Below are 20,585 nucleotides of genomic sequence, written 5' to 3'. Positions count from 1 at the left end.
ACCAATCCAGAACCCGACGTCTACACCCGTGCGTCAAAGCTCTACCTCTGAGCCACGACCTTGGCCTCTCCACCACCAATCGACGGGAGAAGTCTTCCCCGCCTACTTTATCGAACCGAGAAGGCGACGCCGAGCGTCACCAGCAAGCAGACGAAGCCGCCGCCCTACTTCACGAAACTAGGGTTTCGGAATGCAGCTCCGTGAAAAGTGGAGCGATTTTAATTTTTTATCAAACTAAATTAAAAGCGGGGATTTTATCTCTTTAAGTCTTCATCTTATGAGTTTAATTTGGCACTAACTTATATTCCCCCATTGTATGTTTTTAATAATAAAGGCGTGATGATGAGTCTAGCACTAGATTTTAAATAATAAAAAAATAAAAAAAAGTTTTTTCGCACAATTTTTATATAGCTAAAATTAGTCCAACCCAAACTCAATTCCTGACTACGTCCCTCATAAAACCCATCTGAAGCTCAATTTCAGACACCAAACTAAATCTGCATCAAATAAACCATATAATCCTAAAACAGGAAAAGTTTGAGACTTAGAGCCTAAAACCTTAAGGCTTAAGAATGATGAAAAGCTGCAGACTTTGATTAATGAACAAAAAAAAAAATAACAAAGGGCTCACCTGTGATCGCTACAGTAGCAATCCACAGCGAATTGGGATGTCAGTGACTTTGTAAATTAAGCTTGGACTTTTGGAGAATGAAAGAGTTTTCAGAGAGACAGAAACTGAGAAGGAGGAGAAGCCGAATGGGATTCCTTGATTGGCCAAGCAAGGAAGGAAGGACTCTCACCTCTAAAAGACCCTCTGAAAAGGAGCGAAAGGTGGTTTGCAATACACGGTGCAGTAGCAGATACCGTAGGCTGTGGTGCGTCGTGGTTAACTAGCCGTTGATGTTGCCGGCGAAACTCAGGAGTCTCTGTGAAAATGCCTTGTTGTAGACTCCATGCTACGGTTGACACGGTTAGAAAGTAAGTAGGGTTCTTAGGAAGGGCGGGTGTCAGTTTTGGAGTGGCTTTGAACTCTTTAACTTGGTCGTTGTTGTTGAGAGGAAGACGACAAAACTTCACCGAGGTTGAAGTTCTTCAATTACCCGCTCCGGTTTTTTTCGTGTTTTTTTTTTTCTTTTTTTGAGGAAGAAAGATAATATTATAAGGAGAAATACTAAAAAAAATCAAAATTAAAAGCGGATAAAGCTGAAAGATACAGCTTGCTTCCAACAAGAAGATATCTTCTTATTAAAAGTCAAATTACTTGCCTCGGTTTCTGTTTCCAACTACTAATCTTCTTATTTTATGAGACTAATCTTCTTTATAAATAAATGACTTTTCTCTGTTTTGGATTTTTGGTAATTGTCAAAGCCTCAAAGGTTATGGATTGTTGGTCTTTTTTATTTTCCCTAACACATAGAATTCTATTGTACGGAATGAAATTTTTATTTGTGTATCGTTCTAATGTTATCGGATGTTCCCGTAAAAATACATAATAAAAAATTTCTAGACATATATGCTTCTCATCTCTTGATTTTATTGAAATATTAAATGATGTTATTATTTTGTTCCCAATTGATCATCGTTGACATGCTATTATGTATCGTTTCAATTTTATCGGATGTTCCCGAAGGAACATAAAATGAAAAATATATAGACGTACATGTTTCTTATCTCTTAATTTTATTGAAATATCAAATGCTATTATTATTTTATTCTCGATTGATCGTCGTTGACATGCTATTGATGTGGTATCCATCTGGTAGCTTATTTTCATGCTAGTTGTGCTCCTTATGATATTGATTTTTCCTTTTTGGAGATGGTAAGCTCAATTCAAGGTCCTTCTAATTGTTGAGTATGATCTATATTTGTTATGTCATTTGTTACTAGGCATGCTAGTTTAAGAACATTGCTACAAGGCCGTTCAAAAAAACCCAAATATAAAAGATAGAATTAAATTTAAAATAAGAATTGAAACTTTCAAACCTCCAATAATGTAGAAATAAATTTAACTAGAAAATAACAAAGTGATTGAAAACAGCACACCAAAATCTTTTTTTTTTTTGACGAAAGGAGGTCAGCCCATTATATAGATTCAGCAAGCAGTACAAAAACGAAACACCCCTAAGGGGTCGACAGAAAGAATCGTTTCTCAGAGTACCCTGAGACTCCTATTCTAAAACAAGAACAGGAACCCACTATACCCCCAGTACACCCACCTTTTAGACAGTTCACGCACTTTAATTCCAAACAAAAATCAGTAATCTTCGAAGCAAGATAAAAAACCCTCAGAGATTATGAAATTTGCGACCTAACAAAAGGAAATAATAATTCGAGGTTGTCGTCCTGGATCCCAAATCTTTATAATAAATCCACCGGGATCCCAAATGCGAATCCAGAATAGAAGAAGCCCACATTCTGCAGCCTTAGACAACTCATTAGGGCCCAAGCCCAAGTCAGAAAAGTAGAGCCAAGCCCAAACCCAGTTAGGGTTTACCATTGTAGCCAACGCATTAGTGACTCTGGTCGTGCCGCCATCGCCGCATCCACCTGCCACCATGCCTCCGGTCAACCTGCCCCAAGGAACCAGACAACTCCCTACTCCAACGCCACCAGATGACAAGTGTGAACCAGTCGATCTAGCCAAACCAACGACCCTGACTTCCATAGCAATAGCCAACCCAGACAGAGAGATGTCGCCTGCATCAACAGCTTGGGGAGACACATAGCCCCCGGAAGAGTAAGCCTCTGGCTGCCCTTCATCTTCCCCACAACTCCGGTAGCCTTGCATCTTCTCCACATGTCGGACCAAGTGAAAGTGCCTTCGTCGCCATCCCTGGAGAAAGGACTCCAACCAAACCCGATCCAAATCCGGCTCAATTGAAACCGTGAAAAGTCCTGGGTCCCAGATCCTCCAACCACCAGCAACCACCAGTTCAGTTGGCCGCCGAATGGAACTCAGCCTCAAGCCCTGTTGTGAAACAAATTGAGACGAAGGGAAAGCCCCCGATCTCACCTTCAAGGAGAAAAAAGAAAAAACGGGAAGGACGGCCTGGACCGTACCCGAAAACTGCGACACCAAGGGATGGGCCGGAATTTTTCTCCATCGGAGATGGAGGCAGGTACAGAGACGCCTAGCCATGGTCGGCGCTCCCTCAAACCCTAGCAGAGAGTTTTAAGTTTTGGAGTTACTTAAGAGATAAAATGCACACCAAAATCTATAGTTAGTGATAAAAGTATAGTTGAACCCCATTAATTTTTATTGGATTAAATACTTGTTACTCCTCAAACTTTTGCCTGAAAAACAGTTTAGTCCTTCGCCTTTCAAATTAAACTGGATAGTCATTATTCTTTCTAATTCTCACACAACAGGTCCAAAACAGGTCTAAAATGACTATTCTACCCCCAATATCATTTTTTATATTTTTTTCTCTCTCTTTTTTCAATTTCTCTCTCTTTTTTTATTTATTTTTTCTGCTTTTCTCTCTCTCCCTCTCCACAGATTGATCTTCTCTCTCTTTTTTCAATTTCTTTATGCTTTTCTCCTTCGCCCTCGCCCTCGCCCTCGCCACTAAATGGGTCTTTGTCTTCCTCGCCCTCGTCTTTCGATTCAACTCCCTCAACCGGCTCAGCAGCACCGCCGCCTCCGACGACTACTCTGATGAACCCAACCACCAACTCAGTCAAATCTCCACCGCCTTCTTTGGCTCCAACTGGCTCGGCTTCAGCTTCTAGTACTAGTACTATACAGAAGAACAATAAGCTTCAGCTGAATCCGGAGAAAGAAAGCGATGATCGGAAGCAGGGTCAACCGACGGTGTCTTCTAACATTACGAGATTGCCTTTTGGTTAGTTCTTCAACTTTTCCGACTAGTTTTATCAATTGTTTGTAATCTGGTAGTTTCAGTGTGTTGTTATTGCTCGATCTGATCTGGGTGTTTCTGATCATTCGTAATATGTTGGATGATGATAGTGAGGTGGCTTATTGGTGGGAGTGGTGGAGGATGAGGAGGAGGAGAGGTGGCTGAGCTTAGTGGGGACGACGACGGAGGTGGAGATGGAATTGTGGCGGCGGAGCTTCCATGAGGGGTGCCCTCGCCCACCAAGCGCTACAGAGTGGTAGTGAGTGCGGTGGATCGAGTGGATAAACTCGAGGTCGGATACGAGCTTGGAGAGAGAGAGAGAGAACCAGCCAGAAAAAAAATAAATAAAAAAAGAGAAAAAAAAATAGAGAAAAGATCGATCTGTGGAGAGGGAGAGGGAGAGGGAGAGAGAGAAAAGCAGAAAAAATAAATAAATAAAGAGAGAGAAATTGAAAAAAGAGAGAGAGAAAAAATAAAAAAAGGATCTTGGGGGTAGAATAGTCATTTTAGACCTGTTTTGGACATGTTGTGTGAGAATTAGAAAGAATAATGACTATCCAGTTTAATCTGAAAGGCGAGGGACTAAACTGTTTTTCAGGCAAAAGTTTGAGGAGTAACAATTATTTAATTCATTTTTATTCAACAAGTGAGATAACCCCATTAAGCATTATTCCAATCACAAATTATTATGTTTGCAAAATAGTAACAACCATTTTATGTCAAAACAAGTTGAATTGTGGTATAAACACTATGCCAAAAAGGCCTTCAGACGACACGCATCAGACAACATAAGTTTTGTTTTATGTCGTCTGAGTTTTTCAGACGACATAATTTTCTTTTCTGTCGTCTGAATATACACTAAATCATACTGGTTTAATTTGGAAAAATGGTGAGCATTCAGATAACACATTTGTGTAGTTGTAGAAGGTGGTGATTTCATATCTCAAATTTGGATAAATGGTAAGCATTCAGACAACACTTATATGTTGTTTGAAAAGATGGGAAAAAACCTAGCAGAAATTTTAGATTTCCCTCCAACAAGTTGAGTCTTTTCCCTCTTAAGCGCCCAAACCTTATAGTTGACTAATTAATAGGGTGATATTCAGACAACATATAAGTGTTGTCTGAATAAGGTGAGTTTGACTTTTTTTGTTTTAGGTCTCTTTTGGCATAACATAAACCTTTCGTGTTTTTTTCATTCCTACAAATTCTGTCTAAAACTCTCTGTCCTTCAGCAAAACCCCGTCTTCCTCTCCATCTCTCTCATTTCCTTCCCCAAACCCCGCAACCTCCCCAACAGCCACCGCAATCACTCTCAATCAAAAACCAACATGCCCCAAACTCCGCCTCTTCCTCTTCCGGCTCAACCCTCCGTTCAGATCCAATCCCCAGAAGGCTGCTCTCCCAAAAACAATGGTTTTTTTAATTTGGGCATTTAGGGTTCTTCTGATTTTGGGGTTTGTCTGGTTTCTTACATTTTTCTCATGATTTTTCTTACTGCAGATTGAAATTGATGAAATCTCTCTCGCAAAGGCAATGCTTCGAGGCGTGGCTGGAGGAGGTGCGACCAGGCCTGGACGCGTGGGGCGAAGGGAAGGCAAAGTGGTGAGGAGTGTCGACCACTTTGCTGTTATTCATTTGGGCCTTGCTGACCGTTAAAACTTGTAACTCTCTCTATAGTCTGGAATTGAAACAAAAGAAAAACAGAAAGCCGGAAACTCCGTGCAGAGGCTGTAAGGAGGATCCTTAGCCTCGCCTTCGCTCTGCCATGGATTCTCGGCACGCATCTCTAGGCCGCCGAACGGTACCGACCTCTTCGCCGTCAACTTTTTTGATTCTCTATTCGTTATTAAACTTTTGATATATGGATTCGGAATATCCTCTCTTCCTTATTTGCATTTGGTTCAATTTTGCATTTGGAAGAAATTCGTCAAAAGCGAGCTGCAGAAAGATTGAGCAAAACTTCTTCGGGATCCGATCTCAGCCAGATCCCACCTATCGGTCCGTTATTTATATTTTCTTCAACTTCTCTGTTAACTTTGGAATTGAATTTTACCTTCTATTATCGCTCATAATTTTCTGTGCACAGATAATGGAGGAATGAGAAAATCGGAGAGCGCAAATCGACTCTCTGAGGTAGGAGAAAAGAACCTTTTTTTTTTTTTTTTCAAGTTTATATGATTTGATTAACAATTTGCAATTCGCTGCAGAGATAGAGAGATATTCGTATAGAATCTTTGCATAATTGGTAGTTTAAGGTAATGGTTGAGTTCTATTAGTTTGAATTTTGATTTTGACTTGAATGTGTTCTTTTTATGCTTGTTTTAGATTAGGTTTGCCAACCTCAAGTAGTTATTACAAAACCATACTTATGTTTGCAAAGTGCTGCCGTGATGGAAACTTGGCCTTTTGATTCTATGAACACGGATCACCTCCTTTGGAGTCTGGGATTCGCATACATCAGTTTTTGAAGGAGTTTTGAGCACCACTTTACTTGACAAGTCACCCATATCTATGCCATCCAGTAGATGGGTATTCTGCACATCGATATTTATTGCGGATTGTTTTGCAATTTTAATGTTCCCGGATTTAATTTATTGAACACTTAAGTGGGGTTATATACACTATCATATCTATTTAGAAATTAAATTTTGTGTACGAGTATGATTAATTAGTCATTCATGATATAGTTTTCAAAATGATACAAGAACGGTGCTGATGTACATAGATATTAATCACTATCTTAAAACTTTATTATTCTAATATTTATAACTAGTATATAGAAAATTTTGCTGGTAGTTTGCATTAAACTGAGTATGTACTGGACTTGCTGTTGGACCTAACTACTTCATGACTTCAAATTTTACATTTTCTTTTGTTATAAATGAGTAATTGAAGGGAACAAGTTCTCAATATTATTAGCTCAATGGTGGATATCAAGGCAATATAAACTGTCCCTAAAATCATTTGGCCAAAATAAAAAAAGTCGCTTCATTTTTGTGATTTGTAAATATTCTACTTTTACCAGTGTTTGTCTTGGAGTATAGTGCAAATGTGGAAGCTATCTAGCTGCACAAGGTATATAACAACAAAGTTTTGTCCCCTTTTCTAGGGCCACAACTCATGTATTTTTTGCATTTGAAACATGCTAAGAAAACACTGAAATTCTTTTTTTTTTTTTTTTCTGGTATCTGGTTAATAGTTTCTTCATAGGAATTTGAAATACAGTCTCTTTGATGTGCACTGATATACTCATGGTCATGTTCTTTTTCTCTTTTCCCTTTTCTTTTGCAGTTAAATGCTGATAAAAGCCCTTTCCAGCTAACCTTTGTTAATCAGGTATCCACTCGATCTCTTTGACTACAGTTGCAATGTCAATGTTTTGGACAGCAGCATCTTGCTTAAATAGTTTCACATTTTCAGTTTTCAGAATGTTTGTATATACTTGTATGTTAAATGCTCGGTTTTTGCAATTTCCTTGGTATTGAGTGTAACAAGTCTACCAGTTTTTTTACTTGCATGACATGAAGTTTAAGTAGCGATCTAGAAGAATAAGTAAGCGATTGATTACTCTGTTGTCCAACATTTAAAACTTGATTGTGTATGCTCCCATTGTGCTTGTTTAACAAAGATAACAATTTATGGATTTTAAACTAGGGCATGATTCTATAGTATGTTTTCTCCACCTGCAATCTACACTAATTGAAAAACTGTTTATGTACTTATAAAATTCATAATTCTGATGACATCTGGAAGTTGAAACCAACTTCATTGAAAAGTTACTGATGATTGTTTTATCATCATAATTCTATAGTTGGTGGCAAAGTTGTTCACAGTTAGCAATATTATTTATTTTATTTGTTTCTATTTTTGTGAGGATTTCCATAGGTGAAGCGATGTGCAGAGATGTCAAGAAAGTTGCGCTTTTTTAAGGATCAAATCAGTAAAGCTGGTCTGCTTGGGTCTATACGTCCAGTTTCACAACCAGATATTGAGTTGGAGGAATTAGAGGTCTATTTCTATATCGCTGCTCTAGCATTGTTCTTCCTCTTTCTCTGTCTGTATTCCCTCCCTCTGAGTTTTAAGTTTGCAAGAGTAATAGTAATGTTAAGCTGGAACATATTGTTTAAAATGGCACTAACCAATTGCACCCTTATCCATGGAGCAATTTCTTGTAAACTGATAACATTCATGTTTGTATTTCTTAATTCCAGTTTCAACTTGGTGAGCACGAACATGAGCTAATTGAAATGAACTCTAATAGTGAAAGACTTCGACAATCATACAATGAGCTCCTGGAGTTCAAGATGGTATTACAAAAGGTAATTTTCCTTTTTATTTTCTCTCCATATTGGTGGTGTATTTGCAGCCTCGCATCAGCTGTTCTGTTTTTAGTAGTTCATAAAATATTTGTGCTGCATGTGTGTGCATGGGTTAATTGATTTTGTTTTCCGTTTCCGTTGGTTTTGAACTTTCAGGGGTTTTAATCTTTCAGGGGTTTTGTTTGTGTTGGAGTTTCTGATCGTAGTGATCAATTGGCCTGGTTTGAGGTAAGTTGTTTGCTGATTTGAGTTTGATTTTCGGTTGGTTTTTGTGGTAAAGTTATAGTCTTTGGCCATTTGAAAACTTTCATTGATTCTATAGCTCAGAGTATTCAGATAAACAAGAAGCCTTTGATTTCAAAGGTAAACTAATTAGGTCATTGATGTGTGATCTGTGCGTGACCTATGTAGTTTCGCAGCAGGAGATAGTTTCTCTGTACGAGATGTTCTGTCAGCTCGATCATAGTGGCGGAGGTACGTGACCTAAGGTAAAATTCCAGTTTCTTGCTGTCTAAACTCACTCAGTCCTTGGCTGCTTTAAACAATTTTAGGCTATAACTTTAATTTCAGTTTTGTTTAGGTGCTGTACTCTGTATACTAACTTTCTATGCGAGTTTGCGTCTTTCAATATAGCTAATTCTATCTACTTGGATCATTCTCTTATGACAAGGCAATCCAAATATGGTCATGGCACTAGCTGGGAATAAAGCAGATCTAGTAGAGTCAACTCTCGGTCAATATGCACTTGTTGCTTTATTTTAGCATTCTTACTATTGTGTTTGAAAGCTTTTAAATTTTTTATTTTATTCTTTTCTTATAAGGGAACACGTAAAGCCATGAAAGATGTTTGTTTGAAATATAATCGATGTCAAGATTTTGCTTCTAGTTAGTTTGTTAGTCATGAGGTATCATCTTGTTTCTTGCTATGTTCTTGCTCTAATTGGGCTCGTCGTTTGAAGGTTTTTGTTGTTTTCTTTCAAGCTAATATGTTCTCTAATCTATTCTCTGATTTGCTTCAAAGGGCTGTAAGACATCATTTTGCTCTTTGTGCTGGCTTGCTGTAAGAAAATGGATCCTTATTTACTGGCTATCATTTTCATGGATGCCCACAATAGCAAAGACAAATTTAATCATGCTTTGGTAAGCTTTTTTCTTTTCTTTTCTTTGGTAAGGACACTTGAGTAATGTGGCTTGATGTTTTGCTATTTTGTTTATTATTCTACTAAACTGCTTTGTCCTTGGTTGCATGATATCTGATCCAGCAAAACAAGGATATAACTTCATTCTATGTGCATATTATCTGCAGGGTTATGCATATATACTCACGCACCCCGGAATACCTTCCGTCTTCGATGACCACTTCTATGATTCGGGTGATTCCATTCATGATCAGATTGTGAAACTGGTACAGCAGTATGGCTAGCTAGTTCTTTTATTAACTTGTGTCTAGTAGAAATTCTTCATTCTTTAAGCATTTGGACTTGTCTGCATGTCCAGATTAGTAGATATGGGTCATTTTGAATTGATATTCATGATTAGGTTTGTGTATATGAGACAATGGTGGATTAATGGAAATTGTAATGAATGATTTTGGATGTAGATTTTATGGTTTCGTACTTTCATGAATGGGCAATTTTAGTTTCCAGAATGTATGCATACCAATTGTAACGGGGACAACTAATATGTGTTATCTCAAATTGCAAGCTACAACAAAAGCACACCAAAATGTGTGGTTGCAACTGCACACAAACAACACAAAAATCAATTAGAAGTGTATTGTCTTTTTGGCGTTCGTACAACAGAAAATTGTAGTCTGAATGGAAAAACAACAGTCCCTTTGATATTCAGACCACAAATATTTGTCATGTTAATAACCTCAGACGACAGAAATATGTCTTGCAAATATGCTTCACACAATAGAATTTATATCAGAATGTAGTTGTTTTGTTTCTCATACAACACAAAACTGTTGTGTGATTACTTTTAAAGATACATATCGCAATGGTCCTGAAATGCAAAACTCATCAGACGACACAAGATTTTTATTTGTTTATGTCGTCTGAAAAATCAGACGACAGAAGTGTTCTGTCGTCTAATACCCCCAAGTTCTGTCGTCTGAAAAATCAGACGACAGAAGTGTTCTATCGTCTGATACTCCCAAGACACGACACCGTACTAGACGACATATTTTGGTTCATTCAGACGACAGAACTGTTCTGTCGTCTGAAGGCCTTTTTGGCATAGTGAAAGTTGCAAGCGCAGTGAGAGAGTGACAAAGGAAGTGCTCGTGCTGCTCAATGACAATAACGCCACTCATTCTAATCACATCTAAAGCGTTTAACGGTCAAAATTAACAGTATTTTAAATTTTCAAATTTAATTCATCTATTTTGCGCTCGACCGAATTTTTTCAGCGCTATATTCTTTTCATACCAATTCGGTATCAAATTATTGATCAGATGTCACCTTACAACTTGCATCCATTGCTCAAATTTTTCGTATGGTTCCTTCTTCCTTTGATATAAAACCATCATCATTGCTTACCATTTCTTGTCTTTGGGCAAAAAGTATACATCTACAGTATAAGGCAAACAAAAAGCCTGACCAATAATACTATTGCTCAAGAAGTAAGAAGTTATAAGGGTATGCTATTCCCACTTTCGGTTTGTTATCCTGCAATCCTTCTTTATTAAAATAGTGGTGTAGAATGACAAACCGAGAGTGTGAATTGCAACTGCTGTGTTATATATTACTCTACTATCGTATGCTGTTCCGGAAGTAACCGTTCATGAAGAGAATTTTGGTTTGGTGAAGGAATATGTGGAACAAATCCTCTACCCCCAAATACAGGGCGCATGAAGGAATCATCAAACATTCGCCAATAGTAATGTACTGATCGTGTTGGTCTTGTCAAGAGCATACGCAGATTAGGAGTAAGGCGATCACTCTCAGACATGCTATCCTGTTTTGGATCTTCCCTATTAGTGAGGACAGGTAGAACTAGAGACATCTCAGATGATAATTCCGAGGACATTATGTTACTCGATTGTTTATGTTGCGGTAACAAGAACCTTACAAGAGGCTTTGTCAGTAATCCGCACACCTACAATGGGCAAAGACCAATTAAGAACTAAACAAATGACATCATAAGAAAAAAAGTTAATAATATACTAGGTTATGGGATCAGCACGGCAAGTTAATTGTAAAGCGGGATGAATTCTTTTACCACATTAGTGAAGAGAACTACTGTAATTGTACTGGTGATCATAATAGCATTTCCAGCCTGTTGAGTATGCCCTGACATTGTAAACTGCAAAACAAAGTATTCAAACTTTGTTACATGAAAGCACAGTTGCAGATAAATAGCAAGAGCCCACAAAGTGCAGTTACATTACTCTAACTTCCTAAATAAGAGGATTGCAACAGACCCCCTATGCAAAATTTACTGCAGGTGAACAATGATCCAAGGACTCTTTCCTAGTTAATCAAGGAAATTACTACTAAAGGGGATTCAGATTCATCACGATTAATTGGGTAGCATTGCCAAGGAAAACAGAGTTCATTAAATTTGATCTATTCCTTACCCAATTATAAGCTAGAGCCACAGATACTGCACCTCGCATGAGTCCAGCCCACCACACTGTTATCTGTTTGAGTTATTGTAATGAAGTCGCCAAGTAATTTAAGAGATGCAAGCTTCAAAGTAGATGGAAAAAGAAATCTACCTGCTGCTTAAACCCAATTTTGTCACTTTGAGATTTCCTAGTTAAGTTTGAAAGGAAACATAGAGGAAATACAGAAGCTGCTCTTCCAACCAGAACCAGGAGAAGTAATATCGAACTGACCCCGATTGATTTCCCAGGACTGTAGAACATGAAAAATAAGCCAAATCAAAAGAAAATAGAACATATGTTCCATTTGCAGGGCAGTTGATCAACAACACACACACACATAACGGGAAATTAGACTACCAAACTATCCATTCATTTGTATAAAGGCGCTACCTCTTGCTTACAAATTTCCACTTCTCAATGTCCAAGGCATCCATACCGACGTACAGAAAGATGAAGATCTCTGAAATAAATGACAGTGTTGCAAAGCCATGCCTGCAGATGTGAAAACAACAGATGAGAAACAGAGATAAAATCTCTTTCCATGTGGGTACATGTCACATGACAACAAAAAGTGAATTTAATTTTCTCTTTGAAAAACCATTGACAGGGTTCACTTACTTGGTTGTAATTCTTGATTTTTCAGTTACATTATGCCAGGTGTAGTGTGACATGACAATCCCACAAAAGAAAACAGTAAGAATGCTGCTTAGATCAAATAGCTGAAAGACAAACAGAATTTGTCAACAACGTCTGCTGTCACAATGGATTTTTCAGTCCAAAAGGGTAAATAAAATCCTTACTTCTGCCACCATGTATGAAAGATAAGCCATTAGAATCATCAGTGCAACTTCACGATCAGTAGAGTGCCTGTAAAAAGAGATAAAATCCATTCACAAGATTAAGTTGAGCAATCATCAATAAATTCAATGTAGAAGAGTCCTTATTAGTAGGAGCTACCTGCACCCAAAAGGAAAAAGAACAAAAAAACTAAAAAGGAAAAGAAAGAGAGTGCAAGCTACCCGCCAAGATACAACTTTTTTATAATGTATGCAGTCAGCAATCCAACCTGCAAGAAGACAAGATGTCATCATAACAAGTATTGCCAATTCATTTGATACAGAGAGAGAGAGAGAGAGAGAGACTCACAACTATACCAAGCACGGTGCTTGTTAGAAAGAGATAGAAGAAGTTGACAAAGAGCTCCATGGCAACTGTTGAGGTAATGTGGGAGAGATCAAACCGCTGGATTGCATTGAAGAGAACCACAGATGTAGCATCATTTACAACACCTTCTCCAAAGACTAGACTGTACAGTAAAGGTGTCTCATCTTGATTAAGCACCTGGAACATGAAATGCAAAGTTAACAACGAAAAACTGTTTTTAGTATCCACTCATATTTTGCTTCTGTAATCCCAGTTGTGGGATTGAAATAATACATACCTGCAGGGTGCAAACAGTATCTGTAGCCGAGAAGATAGCTCCAAGTGCTACAAGTAGTGAAGTGAAACATATATAAGAGCACATAAAGGGAAAAATAACAATGTGACACGTGTCTCAAATACATCACAAATTATGTACTGTTGAAAAGGCTCTGCAAGAGGCAGGACCTTAGTTTCTAACCAAACATAATATAACCAGTAGCCAACGACTTGACGTAAAATGTTGATCATGGAAAAAATACCAATAATAATAATACACATACAGATATTCTTAATAAGAAACACGTACATAACTGCAAAAGTCCTCCCATGGAATTCATCACCATAATATGCATATGTAAACATTTCAATTTAAGTCATGGAGTGAGGCAGAAATGTAACTATATGGCAAAGTTTTTTTTTTTTGAGAATAACTATATGGCAAAGTTATGTACATTAGGATGGGAAATTTGTAGAGTAATTACCTAGATAATCCTTGATCTCAAGGAAACCAATGTCCAAGTTTTTTAACAAGAATGTCGAACCTGGATCAATATTATGAAAGTTAAAAACCATGATAAACCATAGCTTTGTTGAGCATCTGTTGTAATATAGACATGATAGCATACCCAGCCATATAATAACAAATGATATCAAACTGCCAACAGCACCCAACAAGGAGATTGTGATAAAGTTCTGGAAAAACTGCTTCTTTTTCACCTGGAATCTGGTATTGGAGAACAGAAAAACCAAGAAACTAAGTACATACAAGTGCTCACCATAGCGAAACCATCAACAGCGCATTATGTAAATACACATATCAGAACAAAAAGTGAAAGCTGAGATATGAAATAGCATTACTCACCCAGCATTAAATATAATAGGCGGTAGAAGATATATGAAGAAAAGATGTTCATCAAATACAAAGGGGTGTGAGGTTTTCCCCTTAGTCGTTACGAGAATAAAAATCCCAGTACAAAGACCCTGCAATGAACCATAACAACAATCACCCTCATTCTTCGAAACAATTATATTGTATATATTTGCAAAATCTAACTACAGAAGATCATATACTCATATACAAAACTAAAGACTTACAATGAAAAGGGCAGTAACGGATTCAGTCATCCAACGACTCTTCTCCAGAAGATGACCAATTACAATGCAAAAGCAAAGAAGCACCACAAATAGAGTAATGGAATCAACTGAAGCATCCATCTTCATAAAAAGAGTGGCCCAATCCATGGCTGGGCTCAATCTCGACCACGTCCAAATAAAATCCCCACTGTCACAAAGACCCAACACAATTCAAAGTCAACCAAAATGTTCATATCTCTCTGCTAAAATCATAAAACCCATCTAAAGCTCAATATCAGATACCAAACTAACTCAGCATCAAATAAACCATACAATCCTAAAACAGGTTGAGACTTTGAGCCTAAAACAAGTTCATTTGTTTACAAGTCACAGAGCGACACAAACCTTAAGGCTTAAGAATTTATGATGAAAAGCTGCAAACTTTGATTAATGAAAAAAAAAAAAACAGAGGGCTCACCTGTGATCGCTACAGCATATCAACCCACAGCGAATTGGAATGTCAGTGGCTTTGTAAAGCTTGGATTTTCAGAGAAGGAAAGAGTTTTCAGAGAGAGAAAAAAGGAGAAGCCGAATAGGATTGATTCCTTAACGGGAAAGCAAGGAAAGGACTCTCTTCTCTGAAAGACCGGGAAAGAAAGGACTCTGAAAAGGAGAGAAAGGTGGTTTGATACGGTGCAGTAGCGGACACCGGAGGCTGTGGTGCGCCGTGGTTTACTACACGTTAGATGTTGGCGGCGAGACTCAGGAGTCTTTGTGAATGGTTAAAGAAAATGAAGATGCCTTGTTGTAGACTCCACGCTACGGTTGACACGGTTAGAAAGTAAGGTTCTTTGGAAGGGGCAGGTGTCAGTTTCGGAGTGCCTTTTGAACTCTTTAACTTGGTCGTTGCTGTTGTTAGGAAGACGACAAAACTTCAACCTCGGTGAAGACTCCCTTACCTGCCTCCGGTTCTTGTTTCCATCTACTAATCTTCTTATTTTATGAGACTAAATCTTCTTTATATCGAATAAATGACTCTTCTCTTTTTTGGTAATTGTCAGAGGTTATGAATTGTTGCCCTTTTTAGATCTTCCTTTGACCAAAAGCACTAAAATAAGTTAAAATTATTCCACTTACTCAATTTAACATAAAAAGACAACTTTACCCTCATCCTAATTAAAAAATTACATCATCTATCTCTCTCCCCCCCCTCCGTCCTGCACAGTCTCTCTCTCTCTCTCTCTCTCCCTCCTTCGTCTTTCTAATTCTCAGTTTCCGAGCGAATTAGCAAAACGCAGATCGAAATGGAAGAAGATCTGCACCAATCGGAAATGGAAGAAGTTTTGTCTGTCCTGCACAGTCTCTCTCTCTCTCTGCTGTCGCCGTACATCCTGCACACCGGCGAGTTTCTCAGGGACATCCGGCTCGTGTCGTCGAGCGTGGTGGTGTCCGGAGCTTGAGCGACGTCGTTCAGGAGGAACTTCGTGTCCGGGCTCGAGTTCGTCGACAGCCAGGGGATGGACGCGGCGGTGCCGGGCTCCGAGATGGTGAGGAAGATCGAGACCTTTCTGTTGAGGCCGAAGATCAGGCCTCGTCTTCTCTTTCTCTCTGTCTCTCTCTTCTGTGGAGTTGTTGATTTAAAAAAGTTTTTTGTTTTTTTTTAGTTCTAGTTTTTTTTTTTTTTTTTAATAGGGGCTGAAGGCCCAGAAAGAAAGAGAAACCCAAAGAAAAAAAAAAAAAGTTTTATCGGTGGGCAATACAAGGCTATTGGGGGGCAATAGAGGTCTGTTAAATGTCTATTGAGGAGCAATAAATGTTTTGAATTGATATAATTTCCTCTCTTTTTACCTTAAATCAAAGTTTTATTTGTACAATTTTACGGAGATTAGTTTCTATTCCGGCGACCGAAAGTTCTGTTGGGGGGTAGTACGTTTATTGGGGGGCAATACAGGTTTCAGGGGGCAATAAACCTCTCTGGCTCTATATGAGATCTCCGACAACCTGTTTGGTGACTTCCGGCGATGTTTCATAAACCTCTATTGCCCCCCAATAGACATCTATTGGGGGGCAATAGAAGTTTATTCACCCTCTATTGGGGGGCAATACAGGTCTATTGGGCCAATAGACGTCTATTTGGGAGCAATAAACCTTTCCGGAGACCTATGAGATCTCCGACGACCTCTTTGGGGACTTCCGATGAGGTTTTCAAAGAAGTCCGTTGGGCGGCGGGCGGTGACCGGGCTCCGGCGAAGTCTTCTATGGTTTCTCTCTCTCTCTCTCTCTCTCTAAGTAACAAAGGGGTGAGGGTAAAATGGTATTAAAAATAAAAAAATAAAAACAAAAAAAAATCTTAATGGGGTATTAGGGAAGACCTCCTTAGAATGTTTTGGGTAAGAGAGAATTAAAAAAAACTTAATGGGGTAAGTGGGAAAAAAATCTCTAAAAATGGGGTAAATGGACAAAAACCCTTTCCAACACATTTAGAAATTCTATGCAATATAATGAAAATTTTTCTCAATATCGTTCTAATTTTATCGAATATTCCCTAAGAAAAATTTTTCAGTATTGTTATAATGAAAAATTTATGAACATATATGTTTATCTCTTGATTTTGCTATTATTATTTTATTCTCAATCGATCATAGTTGACATGCTATTGATGAGCTACCTATATCATAATTTCATGCTAGTTGTGCTTCTTGTGATGGTGATTTTTCCTTTTTGAAGATGGTAAGCTCAATACAAGTCAAGGTGTAACGTCCCGAACTTGAATTTACCCGTTTACTAGTCATTTGGACGGTAAACGACCTTTACTTTCACTTTTACTTTCGGTTTAGTGCTTTTAGTGGCCCTAAAAATTGACTTTTTGTTCGAGTCAAAATTTGAGAAAATGTTCTTCATGAAAGTTGTAGGGGACGTTAAACCGAGCGCGTGCATATGTGGTTCGTAAAAATCGGAGCTCGTATGCAAAAGTTATGAGCGAAATAAGGAAGTTACTGTTCATGGTAAATTTATATATATTGAAATTTTACTGTGGTAGGTTTCCAAAACCGGAAACCCACCCTTTCTCTCTCTTTCCCCCGATCTCTCCCTCTTTCCCTTTCGGCCTCTATCTTCCTCCTCTCAATTCCCCGCCGTCCGGCCACCTGGGGACGAGCACCGATCATCACCGGCGCGCCTACTCCCCCTCTTCACGCTAGTACCCGTGGGTCACGCCAATTTGGCCGGAGAAGCGAGAATCGACGGCGAGAAGCAAACTGTAGCAGATTGGGGTTTTCTGGCAATTCTTTCGTTTCCGGCCACCATATTAACATCGAAGGTTCGGTTTTTGACATAGATCATTTCCCCTAAGGTCTTTCATTTCAATTTGCATTGTAGATGTCGAATTGACAATTTTTCATTTCTAGGGTTCTTGAAGTTTCGGGCTTTTCTTCACCGGCTTGATTCGACCACTTCGAGGTAAAATTGGATTACGTTGTAGTTGAGAAAGAGATTAGGCTTGTTGAGTAGGTGGTGCTGCCAAAATTTGGTGGCCATCAGAGGTGATAGCCGCCGGCGCGTGGGCCCCACTCGCCGCCACTGTGGGTGGCGCGTGGTGGCGCATAAGGCTGACATTTAATTCCAATTTTTAGCCCATTAAATCCTATAATTTGAGTAGAGCTTGTATGTGAAGTTTGGTGAATTTTGGAGGGGTTTGGAATTATTTGTGAATTTCCGAAGTTTGAAGTTTTGTGATGGAATTGTGGGAAATCCGGCCGTTGGATTTCCCTCGTTTTCATTGTGGAATATGTAGATTGAGGAATTGGTATTGTGGAAGAGATTTGGGTGGAATTTGAGAAGTATTGGAGATAGAGATTTTCGGGTTTCGTTTAGGTTCGTATTTATTTTATTCGAATTGTCGTTTATGGAAGTGTACTTGTGTACAGGACGATATATTGAGCTACCGCTTGACGAAGGAACTCGTTTGCGTGGTCGCCCATTAGTACAGTGAGTGGACTTTTGTTTTCAAATAAGTGATGCATGCATTTATTTAATTAACATATTATTTTCCGAGCATATGAATTGATTTTGGAATTTGATTTCGATTTATCTCGTGGATTTGCTTTCAATAATGATTTTCATGAAGTAATTATGATTTATACCGGTTGTGAATTTCGGTTATTAATTTGTTATGCTCGGATTCGAATTTATAATTGATGTTGAATTTCGACGAATTATTTTTCCGAGGTGATTTCCGGAATTAATTATATTTCTATTCGTTGTTTTGAGATTTCTGGAAAGCTTTTCGAAATGGGATTTCGATGCAGTTATTTCTTATTTATTTATCGATTTACGGTTTTGGCATTGGGAATGCCTCATTGATGATTCTGGATTCAGTTTTGTTTCGGAACTGCGATTTATAATTGATCTAATTATTTTCTTAGCGTGTGGGACACGCTGTCGATTTATACGACGTTTTACGAGAATTTCCGGGTACAGTTGGGAATCGTACCCGCGTTTTTCTTTATTCGTGGGACATGGGGAAGCCTTAAGGATTTATTGGATTTTATTAGTTTTTACCCGCCATACCTGGGTCGTCATATTTATTGCTAGCTAGCCTATTAGTACTCCTCCCTGCTTACTATGTGTTTGTGGGTGAGTAAGAGCAGAGCATGGGATGCTCCAGAGTGTGGGACACTCCGACCCGAGCCTGGGAGGCTCCCTTCTTTCGTATGGTGAAACTTCTTCCCCATATTTTATCGTTGCTTGACTAGCGGGGCTAGTTCGATTTTCACTGTAGCCAGCGGGGCTGGTCTTATCTTTTTGAGAAACGAGATTTCGGTTTTACGATATAGTTTTCGAATGTCGTGACTAGCGAGGCTAGTTGATTTATCGTTTTGGAATTTTTGGATTTAAAGCTAAATGTGTTTTTCTAATTGTTGCATGCATCGGTTTTTATTGAAATAAATGAGGGAAAGTATGAAATCCTTTTTCTTTTAAATTGTTTAATTTTGTCCACTCACGCTAACGTTTTTCGTCTACTTTCCCCTGGGCCTTTCGGTTTCTAATGCCCAGTTTGCAGGCGCTATTAGTTGAGGTCGGACGTACATGGATCGAGGCATAGTTGACGAATAGCTTCCGCACTTCTTTGTTTGGCTCTGATCTATTGTGGGTTACTATTTTGGGTAGTCCACTTTAGGGGTGACTCGACCAGTTCTCGGTAGAGTTATCTCTAAGGTGGGCCCCGCAGGGCCACCTCGGATTTCAGGGTGAAATTCGGGGCGGGTCCTGTCACAAGGTCATTCTAATTGTTGAGTATAATGTATATTTTTTATTTCATTAGTAACAAGTTTGAGGCACGTTAATTTAAGGACTAGTTTGGGAGAGCTGTGATTAATTTAGAAGCAGTTGTAGTTTTAGCTTATAAAAACTGTTATTTACTAACTTCTATAAGTAGCAACTTAATAACTTTTAAAATAATTTTTTTTTTAAAATTTCACTAAACACATTTTGCTACTTAACTGATAGGTTAAGCAGCTTTTTGCACAGCATAAGTTGTGCCAAACTGGGCCCAAAAACATCACTACAAGTCTATAAGGCTGTTGAAAAAAGCCCAAATATTATATATAAAACCAAATTTAAAATAAGAATTGGAACTCTAAAATGGTAAAATCTCCAATAACGTAGAAAGAAATTTAACTAGAAAAGAACAAAGTGATTGAGACACCACACCAAAATCTATAGTTAGTGATTAAAAATATAGTTGAATCCCAATTAATTTTTGCTTAACAGGTGAGATATACCCATTAACGGTTAGAATAAAACTCAATCATAAATTGCTAAGTTTGTAAAATAGTGGCAACCGTTTTATGGCAGAACAAATCGAGTTGTGGCATAAAGTCACAATCGCAGTGAGGGAGTAGCAAAGAAAGTGCTCGTCCCGCTCAATGACAATTATGTCATTTATTCTAATCACATCTGAAGCGTTTAACGGTCAAAATTAGCAGTATTTTAAATTTTCAAATTCAATTCAGCTATTTAGCGCTCGAGACAGGAAACATCTGTGCCATATTCTTTCCATACCAATTCAGTATCAAATTATTCATCAGATGTCATCTCACAACCTGCATCCATTGCTGAAAAATATCTTGAATGGTTCCTTCTTCCATGATTTATGATGTCTCCCATTTCTTTAATGTTTGTCAAAAAAAGGAAAAAAACAAAACGAGACCAATTCTTTTTGTTGGGCCAAAATAGCACAGTTGAAAACCTTTTGAATCCGAACCCAATCCTGCCAAACTATCCAAACCCGGC

At 38.4% G+C, this 20,585-nt stretch overlaps 1 protein-coding gene and 1 long non-coding RNA gene across 4 annotated transcripts; one reads left to right on the top strand and one right to left on the bottom strand.

The window, feature by feature from the left end:
- The first annotated feature begins 8,655 nt into the window (after positions 1 to 8,655).
- On the top strand, positions 8,656 to 9,795 carry LOC133741506 (uncharacterized). Of its 2 annotated transcripts, XR_009861973.1 has the most exons (3): positions 8,975 to 9,087; positions 9,204 to 9,322; positions 9,489 to 9,795. It is a non-coding gene; the product is annotated as an uncharacterized LOC133741506 (long non-coding RNA). The 2 variants fall into 2 exon arrangements; XR_009861972.1 differs by having other exon boundaries at positions 8,656 to 9,322.
- Positions 9,796 to 10,660: 865 nt separating this feature from the next.
- LOC133740739 (sodium/hydrogen exchanger 1-like) lies at positions 10,661 to 15,117 on the bottom strand. 2 transcript variants are annotated; one of them, XM_062168680.1, is made up of 15 exons: positions 14,770 to 15,115; positions 14,313 to 14,499; positions 14,080 to 14,198; positions 13,844 to 13,941; positions 13,700 to 13,759; positions 13,237 to 13,283; positions 12,942 to 13,136; positions 12,815 to 12,861; positions 12,596 to 12,662; positions 12,414 to 12,514; positions 12,186 to 12,287; positions 11,907 to 12,045; positions 11,766 to 11,828; positions 11,408 to 11,491; positions 10,661 to 11,284 (listed from the first exon to the last, which is right to left on the bottom strand). In XM_062168680.1, exons 2-15 carry the CDS (start codon positions 14,457 to 14,459, stop codon positions 10,931 to 10,933), a joined length of 1,623 nt encoding a protein of 540 aa, XP_062024664.1. In that variant the 5' UTR covers positions 14,460 to 14,499; positions 14,770 to 15,115; the 3' UTR covers positions 10,661 to 10,930. The 2 variants fall into 2 exon arrangements, with proteins under 2 accessions (XP_062024664.1, XP_062024665.1); XM_062168681.1 differs by lacking the exon at positions 11,766 to 11,828 and having other exon boundaries at positions 14,770 to 15,117.
- Between the last annotated feature and the right edge of the window lie 5,468 nt (positions 15,118 to 20,585).

This window comes from Rosa rugosa, chromosome 3 (assembly GCF_958449725.1).
Source record: "Rosa rugosa chromosome 3, drRosRugo1.1, whole genome shotgun sequence".
Taxonomy (NCBI): domain Eukaryota; kingdom Viridiplantae; phylum Streptophyta; class Magnoliopsida; order Rosales; family Rosaceae; genus Rosa; species Rosa rugosa.
This window is presented reverse-complemented; position numbering and strand designations above follow the sequence as displayed.